Raw genomic sequence first — 19,704 nt, 5'->3', positions numbered from 1 at the left:
CATGCAGATAGATATGTAGATAGATAGATTTACCAAATTATTAGCAAGTTCTCAACGGACGGGCGAGTATTCCTGCTTCCTCCTTTTTTCGGGGGGGTTTTATTTCCCCCTAAGAAAGATAGGCACAGCAATCAAAATCTAGTCGATGGCCTAACGCAGGAGACATACTCGAATTCATGTGACTAAATAATTACTGATTTGGAATCAAAGTGACTAGGTAGTTAGTTGAAGTAGCGTGGCGCACCGTTGGTCACCTAAGTAATGATTACTCATCCCCTTATCCACTTATCCACTTCCTCGGTCGCTCGCTTGCGGACATAGACATCTACTCTGTAAACACCGCGGAGACGGCATGAAGAAAAGGTAAGTAAATCCCATCCCATCTTCTCCGTTCCACACACCATTCGTTCCATCATAACTTTACCTACTACATGATTCAAGCTTTAAAACCAAAAACCAGAAACTCAAAAACTCAAAAACTCCAAAAAAAAATAAAAAAAAAATTGGAGAGACAGAAAAACATGTGGGCACTTGAACTAGAGAAGTCCGCCACAAGCTCTGCCGGTTACCTTACCCGGACCAAGTCAAAGCAAGGCAAATCACGACACTTACCAATTACCAATTACCAACTACCGGCGACAAAACGGGCGGAAAAAGAAGACTCAATGGTGGGGGGGAGGGGCGTACTGATCGACCAAATGACTGACTGACTGACACACGGACCGATGACGACGAACCTGTCCGGTTAGAGGCTGGAATAGGCTAGCCGATATGGGTATTATTGACATGATGATGTCTGGTTTGGTTGGTGATTTGGTGGTGTTTTGATCTGATCTGATCCGGGTCGGGCGCACCAGTCAGTTAGTCTGACGCCGTTGGCCGAGCCGGGTCGGGCGCTAGGGGGATCAGGTAGGTCTCGAACCTCGCTCTGCTTTTTCTTTGTCTTTTATAAAAATCTTCAGATCTCTCTCTCTTTCTTTTGGTTTTATTTTTCGGTTTTGTTGAGATACTGGATTGTTGCTTGTGTTGTTATTGGTGAAGGGTCATTTTCATCGATTTGTTTATCTATTTGGATCAGGCTCAGTCAGTCGGTGTTGGGAGACGGGATAGTTGGGAAGACACAATTTCTAAATGGTGAGTTTCATCAGTCTTTGCTTCATCGTTTGCGCCTCCAAGCTCGGGATTACAATCTTGTGTAGAGACAATCTTGATTGAAGAGGGTTCATTTTACTCTTTCAAGACCTGCTATATACATATACTGCTGGGAGAAGCAGTTCAGCGAGAGAGTCATACACCCGTGCCAAGCTGACTTCCTCCCCCTCAGGATGCCATAGAGCGCTTCCTGTCGAGGCCGACAGCGAAGCCCTACCGATCCAGCGCCCTCGAGAGAATCGAGAAGCCACACACAACCCGCGATGGCCTCCTCGACTTTCACGACGGGGACATTGAGAACCCCAAGAACTGGTCCGCCCGGCGCCGGTGGTACATCACCGCCGTGTCGGTGCTGATGGTCATCAACGCCACCTTCGCCTCGTCGGGCCCATCCGGAACCCTGGGGGATATGTCGATTGAGCTTCACGTTTCCGAGGAGGCGGCCGGCCTGGTGATCAGCTTGTTCCTTCTCGGCTACTGCTTTGGCCCTCTGTTCTGGGCACCGCTGTCGGAGTTCTACGGGCGGAGGTGGATCTTCTATATCTCTTTCACCTTGTACCTCATCTTCAACTTCCTCTGCGCCTTCGCGCCGAATTTTGCCGCGCTCCTGATTGGACGGTTCATCACGGGCACGATGGCCAGCGCCCCGCTGTCGAATGCTCCTGGAGTCCTCGCTGATATCTGGGGTCCGGTCGAGCGGGGGAATGCCATGGCCTTGTTCTCCATGATGACCTTTGTCGGTCCCGCGTTGGGTCCCGTCATCGGGGGGTTCTTGCAGCTGAAGGAGGACTGGCGGTGGATCTTTTACGTGCTGCTATGGTTCGCCGGCCTCACCGAAGTCCTGATGTTCACCGTGCCCGAGACCCTGGCCCCGATCGTGCTCTTGAACAAGGCGAGACGTCTCAGGCGTCTCCAAATCCCGGGTTATGAGGATATCAAGGCTCCAATCGAGGTGACCGATCGGTCCCTGGCGGCCATGTTCAAGGTCGCTCTGACCAGACCCTGGAAGATCCTCATCGATCCCATCTCGCTCATGATTGCCATCTATCTGTCAGTCGTGTATATGTTATTATATATGCTTTTCACCGTTTATCCAATTATTTTTCAGCAGAAACGAGGCTGGAACTCGGGCGTTGGCGAGCTGCCTCTGATCGGGACAGCAATCGGGGCGGCTCTCGGTGGGTGTCTGATCTTTGCCATCTCGGCCCGTGATCGCAAGAAGCGGGAGGTGGATCACAAAAAGACTGTCCCCGAGGACCGGCTGCCCGTCGCCATGGTCGGCGGCGTGCTGTTCCCGGTGACGATGTTCTGGTTCGCCTGGTCGGGCGAGTACAACAGCGTCCACTGGATCGTGCCGACGATCGCCGGAACTTTCCTCGCGACCTCTATCCTCCTCATCTTCGTGGCCTACCTCAACTACCTGACCGACTCGTACCTGATGTTCGCCGCAAGCGCCCTGGCAGCCAATACCGTCTGTCGTTCAGCTGCCGGAGCCGCGGCTCCACTGTTCACACAGTACATGTTCGACGCTCTGGGTGTCGGTGGTGGTGGCTCACTGATTGCCGGAGTCGCCACGTGCCTTGCTCCGATCCCATTCATCTTCTACAAGTACGGCGGGCCGATCAGAGAACGATCAAAATTCGCTCCGACAGCGGGTTCCGATGAGCGAGAGGACGACCCGCCGGAACGCCAATCTAGGGAGGCGGCGTCAAGCAGTGATGACAGCGATACGGACGAAGAAAATTCATCACGTGAAGACGAAGGTCGCGAGGGCGAGAAGAAGGGCGGAGAGGACCCTCAGGATGGTAGTAGCCAGCTGCAGACGCCTGACCCCGTGCGGCCCAGATCACAGGACTTGGATCCGGATCTCGAGAAGGGAACAGTCTGAGATTTTTGCATGCGTGCGTACCTTCGTCCATAATGCTGTCGCCGCCCAGGTGTTACAAATCGCCATCACCACGGTGGCCAATCGCCATCGATGCAGGCGAACACAAGGTGCGCCCAACTCTCCTGCGACGGGAATACCCGAACGTCCATGACTTCAATCCCATGCAGTGTAAGGAGGGCGGCGGCGTTCTTTCGGCTGTACAAAAGTTATTTGCTTTTTTTTTTTTTTTGGAGCTCGGGGGGGGGGGGATGCTGTGGTTTTGGGATAGCAGACATAGACTGGATTAGCTTTGGAGTTTTTTGGGGGTTGATTGTTAAAAAGAAGATCTGCTGAAGTGCTCTTTTGAAGAGAGAAAAAGAATCGGAAAATGGGTAAAGGAGGGAGTGAGTGGGTAGGTGAGAGGGAATCTCGATTGACAGAATGGGAGGGAATCGGAGTTCGCTTTCTAGATGTAATTCGATTGGTGCTTATTATTAGTTGGGAAGAAGAGGAAGAAGTAACAGTTGAGAAGCAACTTTTATGAGTGAGTGATAAATACGTATGCGTATAGAACGAATATAGCGTTTGATTGTATTTATGAGATGGATTCATAGCTTTGGTGGTTAAAGAAGAAGTACGGACGATGGCTAGTTGTTGTGCAAAAGCCTAGTATTACAACCCTGTACCGCACGACACTGTTGATCGGAGACAAATAATATTTTCAGGCGGCTCTCCGTATAGCTGCTAATGAGCAATTCGGCTAAGCTGCGAGTAAACAGACAATCCCTGGGTGTACTTACTTATTTATGGAGTAAATAAAGAGCTGCTCCTTACCCTATTCCGAAGCGAGAAATCACCGAATCCCTGCTTGTTGAGAGGGATGACGTTGCATCCTTGGCGTCGCGTCTTGCAGGAATTTCTGGTGCGCGCAAAAACATGTACGGAGATTTTTCAGCCTCAACCCCGAATCTCTCCAACAACGTCACCGCGCCCTGCGACGACGAACAACAACAACAGCCGCTACAATGGTCTACGTTCGACAACAAGATCTGCCGAATCTTAAGCAGTATAAATACTCCGGCGTCGACCACTCGCTGCTGTCGCGCTACGTGCTGAAACCCTTTTACACCAACGTCGTCATAAAATGCTTCCCCATGTGGATGGCCCCGAACTTGATTACGCTTACCGGGTTCAGTTTTGTGGTTATCAATATTCTGACGCTGTTGTGGTATAATCCGACGCTGGATCAGGATTGCCCGCCTTGGGTGTATGTCAGTTGGTCGATTGGATTGTTTTTGTATCAGACCTTTGATGCTGTTGATGGATCCCAGGCGTGAGTGATACATGTGTAGAGGGACAGAGTCGGGAGTCGGCAGATGCTAATTCTACTGGCAGGCGACGAACTCATCAGAGTGGACCCCTTGGAGAACTCTTCGACCACGGTGTCGACGCTGTCAATACTTCCCTGGAAGTTCTCGTCTTTGCAGCCTCACAGAATCTGGGAATGGGATGGAAGACTGTCCTGGTCTTGTTCGGAGGTACACGCAACTTTACTGGCGGCGCATTCAACATCTGCTAACGAAAACTCCAGCCTCCCTGACCTTCTACATACAAACCTGGGATGAATACCACACCAAGACTCTCACACTGGGCCTCATCTCTGGCCCCGTCGAAGGCATCGTCATCCTGACCTTGGTCTACGCATTCACAGCTATCAAGGGTGGAGCCAGCTTCTGGCAACAAGGCATGCTCGAGACAGCCGGTATTCCCCATTATGCTTTCATCCCGAACTACATCTACAACCTCGCGTTCAATGAATGGTACATGGTGCAAGGAGGCAGCGTCCTCGTCCTCAACACTGTTCAATCGTAAGCTCCCTTTCCGTTTCTTTGTCCTGAGAACCTTCTGACAAATCTCAGTGCCATCAACGTAATCAAAGTCCGCCGCGAGCGCGGTGACAAATCCCGTGGCGCTCTCCTCGGACTGGTCCCCTTTTTCGTAACCTGGACCCTGATCCCTGCCTACCTCTGGCTCAACCCCGAGATCCTCTACAACCACCTAGTCCCCTTCGTCTTCTTTGCTGGCCTCGTCAATGCGTACTCAGTTGGCCAAATGATCACTGCACACCTAGTCAAACTTCCCTTCCCTTACTACAACGTGTTGGTCCTGCCCATTGCGTACGGAGTGTTTGACTCGCTTGGCCCGTTCTTGCAGCAACATATCGGAATCGGATGGCCGAGTGCGTTGGGTAGTGGGGTGTATCAGGTCGCGTACGTGTTTTCGATGCTGGGGGTGGCTGTTGGGGTTTATGGGAGCTTTGTTGTGAGTATTTGAACTCCTTTACAGACATGTGGACCTTGGGCTAATTTTGAATCAATAGGTGGATGTCATCGTCACGATTTGTGACTATCTAGACATATGGTGCTTGACGATCAAGCACCCCTGGAACGAGGAAGAGGAGGCTAAGAAACTGAAATAGATGCGGAGGACATGGATGTGATATACCCGGGTGATGAGAAGTCGATATGGAAGGGACTTATGGGTGTAGGGGGAGTTAGTCGGTTAGTTCGGGCTGGGCTGGCGCTGGAGCTGGCGCTGGGGTCTACAGAGACCAGTTATTTATATGCAAGTGTCAACGTTACGAAATTTATGTTTAATTCTTGCTCATTACTGTTTTTCTTTCCGTCTACTGCTAGCGCTTATTTACGCTGTGCTCTAGTCTCCGTTGTCTAATTTACAGAGTAATGAGCTGGATACTGTCACGGCTACCTATTCACGCAGCTGCCAGCAGATATAGCTAGCTAGTCCTCTTCCCACGGAAGCACGGAAGTGGTCCAGAGATAATTAGGTATATATAAACAGGCCGCCTTCTCTCCCTTTTGAATGTCCTCTCCTACCAAACTATCCCATCACATCACGCTATTGAACGCTCTCGCGACCAGATTTGGAGGTGGGTCTGTGTGCTGTGTGCTGTGTGCTGTGGGCTGTGGGTAGAGGAGGTGGGTAGAGGGATATGAGGGATATGAGGGATATGAGGGATATGAGGGATATGAGGGATATGAGGGATATGAGGGATATGAGGGAGGGTTGAGGGGGAGGGAAGGTGGGAGAGGTGGGTAAGTGAGTGAATTGTATGATTGGCAGCGAGTAGAGATGATCAAACTCATCCTTGGCCTTCTACTCGACCCTGGATCCTACTCTTCCTCGTTTGATGTATATCTCTGCGTTGTGTTGCGTTGCGTTGAGAGCGGGGCGGAGTTGAGGATTGGGTGACTGGCTGCACAGGAAATCTTTCCACAGCTGCGTTGCGTAGTGCGTATATTCTTCCTGTCTGGTGGCGGGTGTGAGTGAGGGAGGGAGAGAGGGAGAGGGTGAGTGAGTAAGCATTGGCATGGATAATGGCGAGTCGATCCTCTCTCTCTTCTTGTCTCTCTCCTTTTCCGTTCCTCTCTCTCTCTCTCTCTCTCTATGCATAATAAGACTGGGAGAGGGGACTTAGAAGTTTGGAGATTCAACGGGCTTTATTTATCTATTCATTTATTCCTTTTTTAACTTAGCAAGCAAGTGAGCTTCCCCCGATCGAGGGCCTAGCTGGAGTTTCATATTTTTTTTTTTTTCGTCGCGATTGTATGTAAGTTGGTGAGAGGCTAGCTAGCTATTCACGCTGCAATGGTAGGTAAAGAAAGCGTCTCTCTCTCTCTTTGTCTCTCTCCCCCATCTCGCTTTTTCTCTCTACGGGTATTACTGTAGATAAGGCTGAAGCAACCAACAAACCACCCCCCTAGCCCTGCAGAAGAAGAAAAAAAAAAGCATTACAAAACATCAACCGCTCCTATACGCTACGCAAACCCAGCTTCCCATCCACGCAAGCCGTCCCCCGCGAAAACTTTCCCCCGAACCTGATCCGATACCTATGAGCCCTGTCTGCCCTCGAACTACCAACTTCCGGTCGCCCAGAAACATCAGAATCCCTGCGCGCTTTTTCTGCCACTCGACTTGCGGATCAGAGAAAGAGGGAAGACAGGGGAAGGCTAACGAGGAAGGTGGCCAGGCCACACGCACAACGCCTGGCCCATATCCTGGTCCCTGGAAGCACCGATGGAGCTGTTCTGTTTTCTTAAGTATAGGTAGATTATGGCAACAATGATAGCAAGATTTCAGATGGCGGCAGTGCGAGGAAGGTTAGCTGTGCTTGTATACCCGTTCAGCTTGTTCGCTGAAGTCATTATTTCATGTTACTAATCTGCCTTCAATCCATGATTAAAGATGAGAGTTGGAAGGATTTTAGCAGCGAAGTGTTTGAAAATTGGTATACAGGCAGATGGATATACGTCTCGAGTTGGTGGGGGTTCGAGGTTATGCCATTCCTGCCTGAAAGTTGGCGAGCGGATGGCTTACGCCTTTCTGTTGTACCTCAAGTTCTTATAGTGTAGTGGGAGTATGAAAGAGAGGCGTGGGGATCGATTCGCCTGCTGGTAGGTAGTTGAGTGAAGTTGGAGAGATGGAGCTTGTTGGGAATTGGCAATTCACTGGCTTACTCTCTCGACTTATCTTTCTGCTGTGCAAAAGGGTGATAGAAGGCAGCTGACTCGCTTTGACTTGACAATGCCAGCCTCTCGTTGGCTCGAGATGATGCGATCCGTCAAGTCCTATCTATGGTGACAAAAGTGAATCAAAAAAACATACAACAGCAGGTATTCGCTGGTGGTCACCCACCCAACTACTAATCTGCCGATCTGAGGCTTGTGTATGGCAGAGCGAACGGGATGCCCAATTCTCCTCAGTCTATGGTCGTATGTGACAGTTTTGTACTTACATGGTTATTTAATGCCCAAATGTAAATTTCGCGATAGCCAAGTCAGCTGCTGACTACAGGTGTATTCAATCTCCCCCAGTACAGAATCAGATGGACTCGTTACATTATAGCCCAGATCTAGGCGTCCTATGCCCGTGTTTGACCGCTATAGTTTTTGAGAAAAGATATACCAATTAACAAAAAAAAAAAATGCTGGCGCTATAGTTATGGGACCCGGAAAGCGAGAATTGAGAGCAAGCTCAGGAATTGACCAACGCTATCGATTAACGCCACTTTGATCAGTATTGGTAACTATGGGTCCATTTTTTTTTTTTTTCAGTACGGAGCAGGAAACGATCCACATGCATGCTTTCTTTTATAGTATTGAATGTCCTCCCTCGGAGTGTACAAGTTGTGTTGTAAGGTAGCGAGCAGTAGGTGTGCAGGAAATTCCTTGGGGAAGGGGGAAAGGAATCAAGAATTTCCTACAGTCAGATAAGCTTCTGTAACGTAGATTCTCAGCATTCAGCCAGGGAACAAATGCACTCTACCTCGTCTGTCTTGCCACTTGGCATCCCAGGAGTTTGGTCGTTGTCAAAATCGAGGTCGATTTAAACTCTGGCCTAGGCTCGCTTAGCGCCAGGCCCTCGCCTCATATCAATCAATCTGCGCCTTCGCGTTGGTCGTCAACATCTTTTCTCTCAGAAGCCTCATTTCGCAGTCTTTTGTTGGCCTCATATCTTCAGGATGCCTACGCTAGAAAAAAACTGCAGCCCAAAGGTCGTTGGCGACCTTGCCTGCCAACACGACTCTTATCTCCGAACTCTAGAGTCCGAGGTTGTCTCGTGTATCGAACATACACCACAAGCCAAGGCCAATGGCTCCAAGAAGTCCTCCAAGAATGCAGCGCCCGAGGAACCTTCCAAGTCATGGCTGATCGAGTGTGCCGACTCTGTGTTGTTTCCCGAGGGTATGGGTTTCTCAAGCTCCACGTGACTTGGCATTTGCTGATTGATACCCAAGGTGGCGGACAACCGACTGACTATGGTACTCTGACCCCTCTGAGCACTCCCCCGGAGGAGCCAATTGCGATCAAAGTGATCGAGCGACAAGGTTTACGATGCATCTACCGATCTTCAAAGCCGCTCAAGCCTGGAACTCTCGTCCGTCAAGATGTAGATTTCTCGCGGCGATGGGATCACATGCAACAGCACACGGGCCAGCATCTCCTTTCCGCCGTCATGGACAGATATGATAATCTGGAGACTCTCGGATGGGGGATGGGTGCCGAGAACGACGTCAACTATGTTGACCTGCCCCGGAAACCCTCAGCGGAGGAGATGCAGATCATCCAAGAGAAATGCAACGAGGCCATCCGCAACAACCATCAAATCACCGTCGAGACGACGCCTCATGATGCTAAATCCGATAGCCTACCCGGAGACTACGACAAGGAGAAGGGCGTGGTGAGGGTCATCAAGATTGCTGATATTGATGAGAATCCGTATGCCCTCTTCATTAAACCCCTCTCTGATCCCCACAATCTAACGCACCAAAGATGCTGCGGGACCCACCTGGCCCAAACGTCACACATCGCACTGATACTCCTTCACCATACGCAGTCCATCCGCGGTACCAACACGCGCATGTTCTTCACCGCCGGCGACCGAGCGATAAGACTCGCTACATCCTCGATCCGCTCCCTGCGTTCAATCGGCGGGATTCTGTCTTCTGGAACAGCCCCCGATGACGTCCTCTCCAGCGTCAAGAGAATGAGTGACAACGTCTCGGACCTGAACCGGAAATCGAACAAACTGCTCCTGGAGATTGCAAAATTTGAAGGGGAGAGGGTGAAAGCCGATTTGGCCGCTGGGAAGAAGGCCTGGGTGTATCGTCCATCACCAGGGTTGGATTTCATCAACTCTGTGTGTTTTGAGGTGAAGGATCAGTTGGAAGAGGGAGGTTTGGTGGTCCTGGCGTCCGGGGAGGGAAAGAGCGGCGGTGCCGTTGTCTTGGTCGGTGAGAAGGGGCTGGTTGAGTCGTTTACCGAGAGGATGAAAGGGGTTGTGAGCTCCATCAAGGGTGGTGGGAAGGGAGAGAGGTGGCAGGGGAAAGTGGTTGAGTGGAAGAAAGGCGAGATTGAGGCACTGAGGACACTGGTCGAGGGGTAGACGGACGGAGTGGTTTCAATTTCACGTTAGATTATCTAGGTCTGGGAGTCATTTTTGGTTAGAAGGAGCATGTCGATACTCCCGGGCCCCGTTTCCTGCCCACCCACTGCGTCCTCGCGCAATTTCATTTGAAGTTCTAGCTTATCTCTCCCCTCTCCTACCCGACGAGTGCTCTGAACGCGATGTAAAAGACGGCCCGCTCAAACCTCGCCCGCCTCCCATTGATCCGCGCTAGCAAACAGCACCCCCTTCTTCGCCCCTTCCAATCCCAGATCCCTCGCGCGCGCCTCTCCCTACCGAAGCCAACGGCGCAATAACCATCGACGGCATCTTCACAATCGAATCAGCCATGACCGCCAGTAAGACCACCTCTCCTATGCACACTCATCCAAGCAGCAGACTCCTAAAAGATCACGCCATGCGGACCGTCCAGCCTCCTGCTCCTGTATCAACACAACACCGCTCCATCCATTTATCCATCCACTACATCCATCCATCCACCACAACCTCCTTTGGGCCCTGCTTTGCGGCCCCGATCATGAATCGTTGGGGAGTCTAGGTAGGTAGGTACACGTGTTCCGCGCTTGGCGAGAGCCAGGTCTTGAGACGTCCGGACGAGACGCGGTGCTGCTGGTGGAGGCTGCTTGCGATGCGGGAGTTAAAGTCCAAGTGGGCTGGTGACGACCGCTGGCAAGTGTGCGTGTTGCGCGGGCGATGTCCTGAAAAGTGGGAACTTTTGTTTCTTTGGCGCTGGTCTATCTGCGGGTCTTGTACTGATGGGAGAATTAATTATATGTATATATTGTTATTTTTTATTTTTTTATTTTTTTTTTATTTTTTTTTTTATTTTTTTTTAAAAAAAAGGGATAGCATTGCTCTTGATTAGTTCCGAGAACTTTTCACGGGGCGATTGTTGGCTTGTGGCCAAGTCGGTCGTCGCTGGCAATGCAAGTACCGGTACGGTACGGTACGATATCAGTAATGCTAATACTAAGCGAGCGAGCGGTCTGGGTGGATGGAATCCGCAGCGAGGCCTGGCACTACGTAATATGGTGACATGACAGCGCTACTGCTGGGGTACTACGTACTTTGGAAGGGCTGTGAGAGGCTTGTCTCTCTCCAGGTTCCCCGCGGGTGGATTATGTAGGTAAGATGAGGTAAGGTAAGGTAAGGCAAGATGAGGTAAGGTAAGATGAGGTAAGGCAAGATGAGGTAAGGCAAGATGAGGTAAGGTAAGGCAGGTCTGGCCTCTGAGATCTGCCTGTTGTTGCCGAGCCGGGACCCGGAACAGGTATGGGGTGAACGCTTCCGGATGGGATGGAGATGTCGCTTCACCTGGCCTGGCCTGTGGTGATCTCCAACTCAGCCGTGTCCTGAGTAGGTTTCACGGCCTCTGGACTGACTGGGAGCAGCTGGCCGGAACGCAGGGCGTGGTGGTAAGAGAGGCGCGCTGATTGAAGCCCAGCTGTCGGACGCTGTTGAAGGGTAAAGAAAGGTATGTGGTACGTAGACGAAAGGAACAGGACAGGCCCGCGAGATTTGAGCGGAGGACGGGTCGTGCTTCTTGCCGGTCTCGAGGCTAGTGAAGTGGGCGTGTTGAAGTCGATGGTATTGGTATGCACGGTGAGGGCGTAAATAAAGTTAACGAATATACAGTACAGTATTGTATTGCTGACTTGCGAAAATATTTATATTAGGCTCTTTGAATACTACTGTATGGTCCTGTCGTGCCTTGCCTGTTACGGCTGCCCGGCCTTGGGTCACGGCACAGCTCCAACTACTTGTAGATAATGCGATGGATGCGCTCTGTACTTAACAGAGGAGCTGGAAGAGATCGGATGTGGTCTGTCCGCCTGTTCTCCCACCTTGCTTGTTATTCTTACGTATCAGCTGAACATTATGTCAAAGCTTAGCTTAGATAGGAAAACCGAAAGAAGCTTTCGTAGCCACGGACGTGGGGGATAGATCCGACCGTCGACCCTTGAAATACTACGTAGTAGTAGTAGTAGTAGTAGTAGTAGTAGTACCTATTCCCTTCTCCTTGGAAATAGCGGAGAAGAATGGGAGGAAGGCATAGCCGCATACTACGTACGTAGATAACGAAAGATATGAATGACTCTGCTTGGTATGGTGTGGTGTTCGCTCGGCATACGTAGCCGCAAAAAAAAAAAACAAAAAAAACCCCCCCGCGGAATCTCTTGAATGTGATCTCGCATACACCGCCGACAATTCTATTCTTTAGAACGCGGCAACGACGCGATACACATATGATTGCCAATGGACCGGTATACACACAGTAAGATATGTTATCTATTTTTGCATGATCGTGTCGAGCCCAAAGCCAAAGCACGGAAATAGCTTCGTATTGTACGTAAGCAGATCACTGATCTTCACGCTAACTCTTGGAGCGGTCCGTTTTAGCAAACCCTTGGCTATAACGTTGATTCTAGTAGTACGTAGTACTTGTAGTAGTAGGTACTACGTCCCTATGCTATTCCCACTTGTACGTAGTACCTAGTAGTAGGTACACTATCCCCTCCCCAGAAATAAAGGCGGGAAGGATTCCAAGGGTTGCACGGATAGGCAGACTCTTGAGTCTGATTGTCTTCTGACTCGTGCCACCTCGACGGCCCTGTCTCTCTTGCAAAAAGGGGGAAGGGGAAAGAATCTTTGAGCTTTGCGACTTACTACTACTAGCTGTCCGTCGAGGACGCCAAGGCTCACCTCAAGTACCTACCGGTACAGTAGAGAGGTGAAAGGGAAGGCCAAAGAAGATCCGAACATGGCGGGTCAGGATGTCGCCGCCGGCCTTAAACACTCGAAACTCAGTGAATGCCGCTGCACACAACGGAATTCTAAATGGAAACTATATGCACACAATCAGAGTTGACCATGTCAGATTGGGTTAGGCAGACGCGATTCGCATCGCGCTTCTCGAGCGATTCTACGTAGTAAGATCGAAGCTCAGAAAATCCAGAGGGAAGCGGAGGGGGGGGTCGGGGGATATGCTAAGTAAGGTACGGTAGACAGATACAGTATGCGGGCCGCGCGAGTTAGCGAGATGGAGAGGCAGACCTCCAGCTGGCGCGTGAGCTGAACGATAAAAGAACACGGGTTTCTATTGCCATCTCCCCCCTCTTTTAGAAATACTACCTACTACTACTACTCTGTACGCTGTGTTTCGGCCTGTGCCGCCCTTGGGACCCTGGGGACCGTCCCTGGTTTTGCAACTATTTATAATGCAGGGGATAGTAGACTCTTCCAAGTACGTAGTACGTAGTACGTAGTAGTAGTACCACGTACCCACGGGACAGGCGTAAGTACTTATTATTACCCCTCGAGGGGAGGATAACCAGGGGCTTTAAAGTGGAAACCAAACTTTCGAGGCACCCTCGAGGGGTAATACTTAAGCCTGTACCGTGGTACTTGACGCGCACAAGGGAATAAATACTACGTACATGGCTGGCATAAGTAGAGCAGCGCTGAGGATCAGCAGTTCCGAAATGCGAAATGATAATCATGATTCCACCGATGTCGATGCGCGGGAAATCTCCAATCTCCCATCTCGAATTCCTATTCCAATCTCTCTTCGAGTAGGTATCTTATTTAGCACTGGGACTTTAATATAGCCCTTGCCACCCGAGATAGGCCCGTTCTACAGTACCAGATCATACTGTATTAAACGCTAATCGAGACCCGCAATACGGAGACCCTGCTTCTCGTCGCGACAGATCTGCAGCGGACCTGGCGTTCTCGATTTAGCAAAGATTTCACACCGGATATGGGACGTGGTAAAAATAAAACTGAGCGAGCGCAGTGGGATTTCACGGGGCGGCGGAAATCCCTCTAGGTAAGACGTGGTGCGTTGCAGGTGTTGTTCTATACATGGACCGACGTCGCCAGACCGAGGACCGACCAAGCACCAGCAGCTACTAGTAGTACGTAGTACGTAGTACGTACTATACGTAGTACTACCTAGCTCACTCTGCTGCCAGCCTTCTTATCTCGAAGTGATGGACGAGCTTCGAAAGTCTAAAGTGCTTAATAAAGAGCCTTAATAATAAACTATTGAGCCGAGTACGGAGAGTGGTACGCCGGGGGTGGAGAATGAATCGAGACACACAAGCGACGATCCTGCACCCTGCTGCTGGCAAGTGAGAAAGAAGCGTGTTGACTTCCCCTCTGCCACCGGCGACGGAACCCGCGTCGTCTCTCAGCCGGCTTCGGGTCGTTCCCGATCCCGGGTTGGGACGGCAAACTCTGCAGACGCAGACGGTTGAGAGGGGGAAAAAATTGGCGGCGGCATCATAAGGGACTACATACAGTACGGACGGGTTCCTCGGAGCGCAGACTCCAGAGCAGAGAGCACTCGCTTATTCGAGTTAAGCGAATCAAACCGGGGGGCTGTGCAGCCAGATGGGTGAGCTCCGTACTACTACTGTCGGTACTGTAGGGGGAAGTCTTTATTTACTTACAAACCGACCTGGATCCCCTGGAGTGCATGATGGTCACGCTACCCAACACACCAGGTATGTGACTGGCTACCCGGGGCTCGTTTAAGAGACTTCGGCCATCCTCGTCCTTCATTTTCCGTACGACGTAGCCGTGGTGGTATTTATACTTTGGGTACGGTCTGGCCGAGTGCCCGCCGGCTTGGAAGTTGGGCCAGAGGTCGGTGGCAGGCCGAGGTTGGAATGCTTGTATCCTACACAAAAGTGCTTAGATATGCAGATATGGCCATCACTGGAAGCCGTTTCTCGAATTTCTAGCTGGTCTCCCGAACTCAGCCACCGGGACTTTTGTCAACGTCCGTCATACCTAGGTTTCGAGCCCGCAGCTGTTACTTCCTACCACCCGCTCTCCGCTCCCCCCAATACGTCCATAGCTTATTTGATATATATCAAATAGAGAGCGGGTTTTGGAAATTGTTTCGCATTAGATAGAGGCAGATCGTATCCCCCCCATCGTCCCGATCATAAACCACAGACCTCACAGACATCGAAAACCCCTTTTATGCGCGCGACACACACACCGTTGGCCGGCAGCAGAAGCAATCGAGTACCTAAGTACCTACTACCTCATCACTGAGGACGTATACTCCGCAGCAAGATGAGTTCCCAGCCGACGCCCTCAGCGTTACCGGACGCGGGGCCGCAGACGCCTCGCTTTACTACCCTCGCGATCGTCATCTTCTTTAGCATCACCGGCTTGCTCGTCCTCTTTTTCCTCGTGGGCCTGTCCATCGCCTGTACCCGAGCACGACGGCATCCCGAGCGGTACGGGCCCCGGGCGGCAGCTCCAGGCCGGGTACGGCAGACCCGGAACAAAGGGCTGGCGATGGCCGTGCTGGAAAGCATCCCCATCGTGCGCTTTGGGGTCAAGACCGAGACCTCCGAGAAGGACGTCCAGAAGGATGCGGAGCTCGGGGAGGCCGGGCTGGGAGAGGACGTCTCGGGTACGACGCGGAACAATCCCCACGGGAAGGGCGACACCATCGACGACGACGACGACGATAATCACAACAGCAGTAACCATAATAACAAAAACAACAGCAGCGATCGAACCGAGGCGGAGGACATCGCTGCCGACAAGATCATACCGGAGATCAGGCATCCGGTCAAGGAGGAACCGGAGCAGCGCCAGCCGGGCTTCGAGTGCGCCATCTGCATCGCAGACTTTGTCGAGAACGAGGAGGTCCGCCTCCTCCCCTGCAGCCACACATTCCATCCAGCATGTGTAGACCCGTGGCTCCTGAACGTCTCGGGGACATGTCCCATCTGGTGAGCTTCTCCCCTCCTCCCTCCCCCTCTCTTCCTTCGCCCCAAGAGAAAACAGCGCTAACCTTTCCCTTCCTTTCCTCTCCCTCACAGCCGCTACGAACTCGAACCAGGCTCTTCATCCAATCCCCCCTCAGACAGCACAAGTCCTCCGGACGCAGCAGCAGCAGCAGCAACAACAACCACCACCACCACCACCACACCCACACCCGCGCCGCCCGATCGCGAAACCAACACCAGTAATAGTCACGACAACCCCGCCGCGCCGCCGGACGCCACCCCCGCCGCCGCGACGTCCCTCGTGCCGCCCCCCAGCGACCGCCGCATGTCGATCCGCGCGCGCCTGCGCGAGATCCGGGGCACGTCGCATTCCGGGCCGGAGTACATCTCCGCGCTGCGCCGCCTGTACCAGGAGCACGAGCAGCGGCGGCACAGCGCGTCCTCGTCGCGCCGGTCGTCCCACTCGGCGCCGAGACGGCCGAGCGAGACTGTGATGGGGGGCGCGCTCACCGTGGGTTGAAGATGGAGTGAGAGGGCGGTTTGATCTATCTCTCTATCTATCTATCTATCTATTTTTTTTTTTTCTTTTTTTTTTTGGGTCACGTACGCATATATATGTAATGTGCGTGCGTAGGTAGGCAGGTACCGCGACACTATCGTTCATGGGATGCGGGAGCGCCAGGCGTTGGAAAGGGAGGGAGGCAAGGAGAGAGGGAGCGCGGAATGAATCATTTAAAAAAAGGGTCGATAGCTAGCGAAGCCGGACGGACAACCGGAGGGAACGGGGGGGCTCATAGCATAGCGAATGGGACCGGGAACATATTGAGCAGGAGACAGACAAGACGGTGTATAATCACGGAGACGGGCGCGGGGATGCGGGGTCCTCGGGACGGCAATGTCAATACCTATGTACGAGGTTTTATCGAGAGCGGGCGGCCGTGTTCTCGACGTTCTAGACGTTCAGATCTTCCTCTCGGCTCTAAAATGTTCTAGACACTTCGATCTTGCCCTCCCTGCTCGCACGAGATCACTTTACGGTAAAAGGAAACGAGACCCTCCCTCCTCCTCCTCCTCCTCCTCCTCTCAGGGGATAGATCCAACGAGCGATTTTGGCATGTTAACGTACAGAGGTGGATGGATATAAGACGCTCGGGAAATGGGAGAGAGAGAAAGGAGGGAAAAGAGGTCGATCAGATCAGACCAGATCAGATCAGATCAGACCCAGACCACTCCACTCAACACAAGACAAACGAAAAAAAAAAAAGAAGAAAAAAAAAAGGCCATAACATAACATGACATTATCGTATTCGCACCGCCTCATCCTCATTACTCTCATCGCGAGAGATACCCACAACAAGAACCCGCTCATCACCGGAGTCAACGCACGTGGTATTCCCACATGCAAACCTCAACGTCCCCAACGCGCTTTCCCTCGCGTCTTCTCGGCCCGCAAATAAACGTGGCTTATTATCAATAAGATGGGCAGATCTCTCTGCTGCTCCCCCCCCCCCCCCTTGTTTTTTTTTCATATCTCTTTCTGCTCAGCTCTGACTCTAGGTACCTACAGCGCAATAAGCGCACCCAGCGCCATCATGACCAGCGCACCCGCGCCGGCGCCCGCACCGCCCGTGATAGCCGGCGCGGCCGCGTTCTTGGTGTTGGTCGGGGTGCTCGTCGCGGATGCCGTCGCGTCAGCCGTGCCCTGGGCCGCGGCGAAGACGAAGGTTCCCGTCTGGGTGGCGGTGCTGCGCGTCTGGGTGCGGGTGCCGCTGGTGGATTGGGTGACGGTGACGGTGCGTGTTGTGAGGCCCTGTGGTGGGATGCGTTAGGAGAAGATGCGGCGGGTTTTTTGTCTCGCTTGATGAGGGAAGGGGGGAAGGAGGAAAGGGAGAAGAGGGAAGGAGAAGAAGGGAAAAGGAGGAAAAGGGAGGATGCGGCTTACGGTTGCGCTGTTGGAGTTCGTGACGGTGACGGTGAAACGCCCATCGGTCCCGGTGCTAGGGCCCCAGCCTCCGAATCCGGGGCCGCCACCGAACCAGCCCCACTCGCCGCCGTAGCAGTCGTTCCCCTGGCCAGAGCAGCTGGAGAAGGCAGAGCACCACTTGGACGCGACGCTGGAGACGGCCGACGCGGCCGAGGTCGAGGTCGAACAGGCCGAAGAAACGCATTGGTCGAGAGCGCTCTGCGAGGCACAGGCGCTCGACCAGGCGGCGGTTTGCGTGGGGAATGCGGACGAGAAGCACGGTTGCTAAGTATTCTGTTAGTAGGAGAAGGAGAAGAAGAAGAAGGAGAGGAGCCTCGAGGAGTGGAAGAACTAACAGCACAGTCGGCCTCGCCGCCGCCGAAACCGGCTCCACCCCAGCCATCGCCGCCCATTCCCCATCCACTGGGTCCGCCGGGACCAAATTCTGCTGCGGCAAGGCTAGCCGAGATGCTGACTGCGGTGATGGAGATGAACTTCATTGTGGAAACTTGCTGGTATGGTATAGTCTGGTTGAGAGTTGTTGGTATTGTTGTTGGGAGTTGAATGTAGTATGGAGAAGAGGATGATGATGATGATGTTGATTATGGTGATTATGGTAATTATGGTGATGATGGTTGATGTAGAAGATCGGTCTCGAGGTCGGAGTATTTATGTAAACAATAGAGAGGTTGAACGGATCCCAAGCTGCTTCTCCAGACAAAACACTCAGCCCGGACGTCCAATTGCAGGATGCTAGTGTCAGAGGCTTGCGTATCAACACCGGTATGATCCATCTTGTGGTACATGCATGGCACATTCATCTGCACCCTGCAGAAAGAGTTCGGGCTTCCTCCCCGGACCATTGTCAGCCTCAGAGTTTCAACCCACCGGTGCCCTTCATTGCGGCCGTCTGCGTTCGGACGATGTCTGCAGAGCCAATGTGCCACGAGGGATCGAGAGCGCTGTCACTCGTTCGATGAGCCATCGACCTCCTAGGAGACGTTGTGGTGTATTTTGTGACGTTCGTTAAATGTTTCGAACCCTATTTGGTTTCGCTCGCTTAGCCACCACATCCCCCGACCTCAGCAGGTCCCGTCCCCTCCCCCCCCCCCCCCCCCCCTCTACTGGCACGCTACGCACTGGCAGGTTGGCCCAGGCAGGCCTACGGACATCCCCAAGATTTCTGCCACCAGTCCGCCGTCAAAAGTCCGATCGTCGCTGTTACAGACGCGCGTCAAAGCGCGGACTTGCAGAGATCCAGGGATTGGGACATCCTCTGAGCGGGTGACAGGAAGTGTAGCATCACAAGAATCTGACGCCGCGTCGGCGCTGACGTGAAGGGAAGGAGTGTCGGCTGTGTTCCTGACAGATTTTCAAGTGGAAAACCGAAGGGCTGAAGACATGAGCGTCCTTGGGGGGGAAAAGAGGGGGGATCCGAAAGGAGCTGTCAGCCTAGACGACAGCCCTATCCAAGTGCACGATTGAGAGGGGCGGGTAGCAACCATTGTTTCCGCCTCCCCCCATACCTGTAGTAGTTAGTTGGTGCATTGGACTAGTCGCGCCCGTGCAAGGCTAAAGCATTGGGGTATCGAGTAAAAAAATCTGATGTCTCGCCGCGCGGGGCTCAGTCAGCTCCCCTTCAATGTGCGCCGACGTAGCGTGCATCAGAAGTTCGCCCCTTTCAATCCAGTACAGTATTTGCGATATCTCCAGTGCAAATGCACCAGCTATCGCAAGAGGTTGCGGCTGGCGGTAACAACTGATAATGGGGGCCCAAGGAAGCCAAAAGATCAATTTCTCACGGAGTCCCTCTTGACCCGTGACAGTAGCTACTTAGAGTGAATTGGCTGTGGAAGGTAGATACCAACATCAGCAACATCAGCAAAGAACTCGGAGTCGAATTCAATATGGTCACTGATAAGATAGAAGACAGACATGGATGGAATACAAAAAATGTAATAGTCGGACAATCCGAGTAA

The 19,704-nt window shown here is 52.4% G+C and overlaps 5 protein-coding genes across 5 annotated transcripts; 4 read left to right on the top strand and 1 right to left on the bottom strand.

Moving 5' to 3' along the window:
* Positions 1–1,131: 1,131 nt before the first annotated feature.
* On the top strand, positions 1,132–3,040 carry L3040_006011 (uncharacterized protein; the record flags this gene model as incomplete). Its single annotated transcript, XM_066156124.1, has 2 exons — positions 1,132–1,134; positions 1,325–3,040. The coding sequence occupies 2 exons, from the start codon at positions 1,132–1,134 to the stop codon at positions 3,038–3,040; spliced, it is 1,719 nt and encodes a 572-aa protein (XP_066011260.1).
* Positions 3,041–4,044: 1,004 nt separating this feature from the next.
* L3040_006010 (uncharacterized protein) lies at positions 4,045–5,498 on the top strand (the record flags this gene model as incomplete). The annotated part of the gene is made up of 5 exons (XM_007294097.1): positions 4,045–4,352; positions 4,415–4,557; positions 4,611–4,887; positions 4,939–5,341; positions 5,400–5,498. 5 exons carry the CDS (start codon positions 4,045–4,047, stop codon positions 5,496–5,498), a joined length of 1,230 nt encoding a protein of 409 aa, XP_007294159.1.
* Positions 5,499–8,561: 3,063 nt separating this feature from the next.
* Positions 8,562–9,985, top strand: L3040_006009 (uncharacterized protein; the record flags this gene model as incomplete). The annotated part of the gene is made up of 3 exons (XM_007294098.1): positions 8,562–8,784; positions 8,838–9,318; positions 9,373–9,985. 3 exons carry the CDS (start codon positions 8,562–8,564, stop codon positions 9,983–9,985), a joined length of 1,317 nt encoding a protein of 438 aa, XP_007294160.1.
* A 5,109-nt stretch (positions 9,986–15,094) lies between these two features.
* Positions 15,095–16,282, top strand: L3040_006008 (uncharacterized protein; the record flags this gene model as incomplete). Its single annotated transcript, XM_007294099.1, has 2 exons — positions 15,095–15,765; positions 15,856–16,282. 2 exons carry the CDS (start codon positions 15,095–15,097, stop codon positions 16,280–16,282), a joined length of 1,098 nt encoding a protein of 365 aa, XP_007294161.1.
* A 1,041-nt stretch (positions 16,283–17,323) lies between these two features.
* Positions 17,324–18,225, bottom strand: L3040_006007 (uncharacterized protein; the record flags this gene model as incomplete). Its single annotated transcript, XM_007294100.1, has 3 exons — positions 17,324–17,572; positions 17,705–18,010; positions 18,082–18,225. The coding sequence occupies 3 exons, from the start codon at positions 18,223–18,225 to the stop codon at positions 17,324–17,326; spliced, it is 699 nt and encodes a 232-aa protein (XP_007294162.1).
* Between the last annotated feature and the right edge of the window lie 1,479 nt (positions 18,226–19,704).

The sequence above is a fragment of the Drepanopeziza brunnea genome (genome assembly GCF_022702325.1).
Source record: "Drepanopeziza brunnea f. sp. 'multigermtubi' strain 214-2 chromosome Unknown ctg10, whole genome shotgun sequence".
Classification (NCBI taxonomy): domain Eukaryota; kingdom Fungi; phylum Ascomycota; class Leotiomycetes; order Helotiales; family Drepanopezizaceae; genus Drepanopeziza; species Drepanopeziza brunnea.
This window is presented reverse-complemented; position numbering and strand designations above follow the sequence as displayed.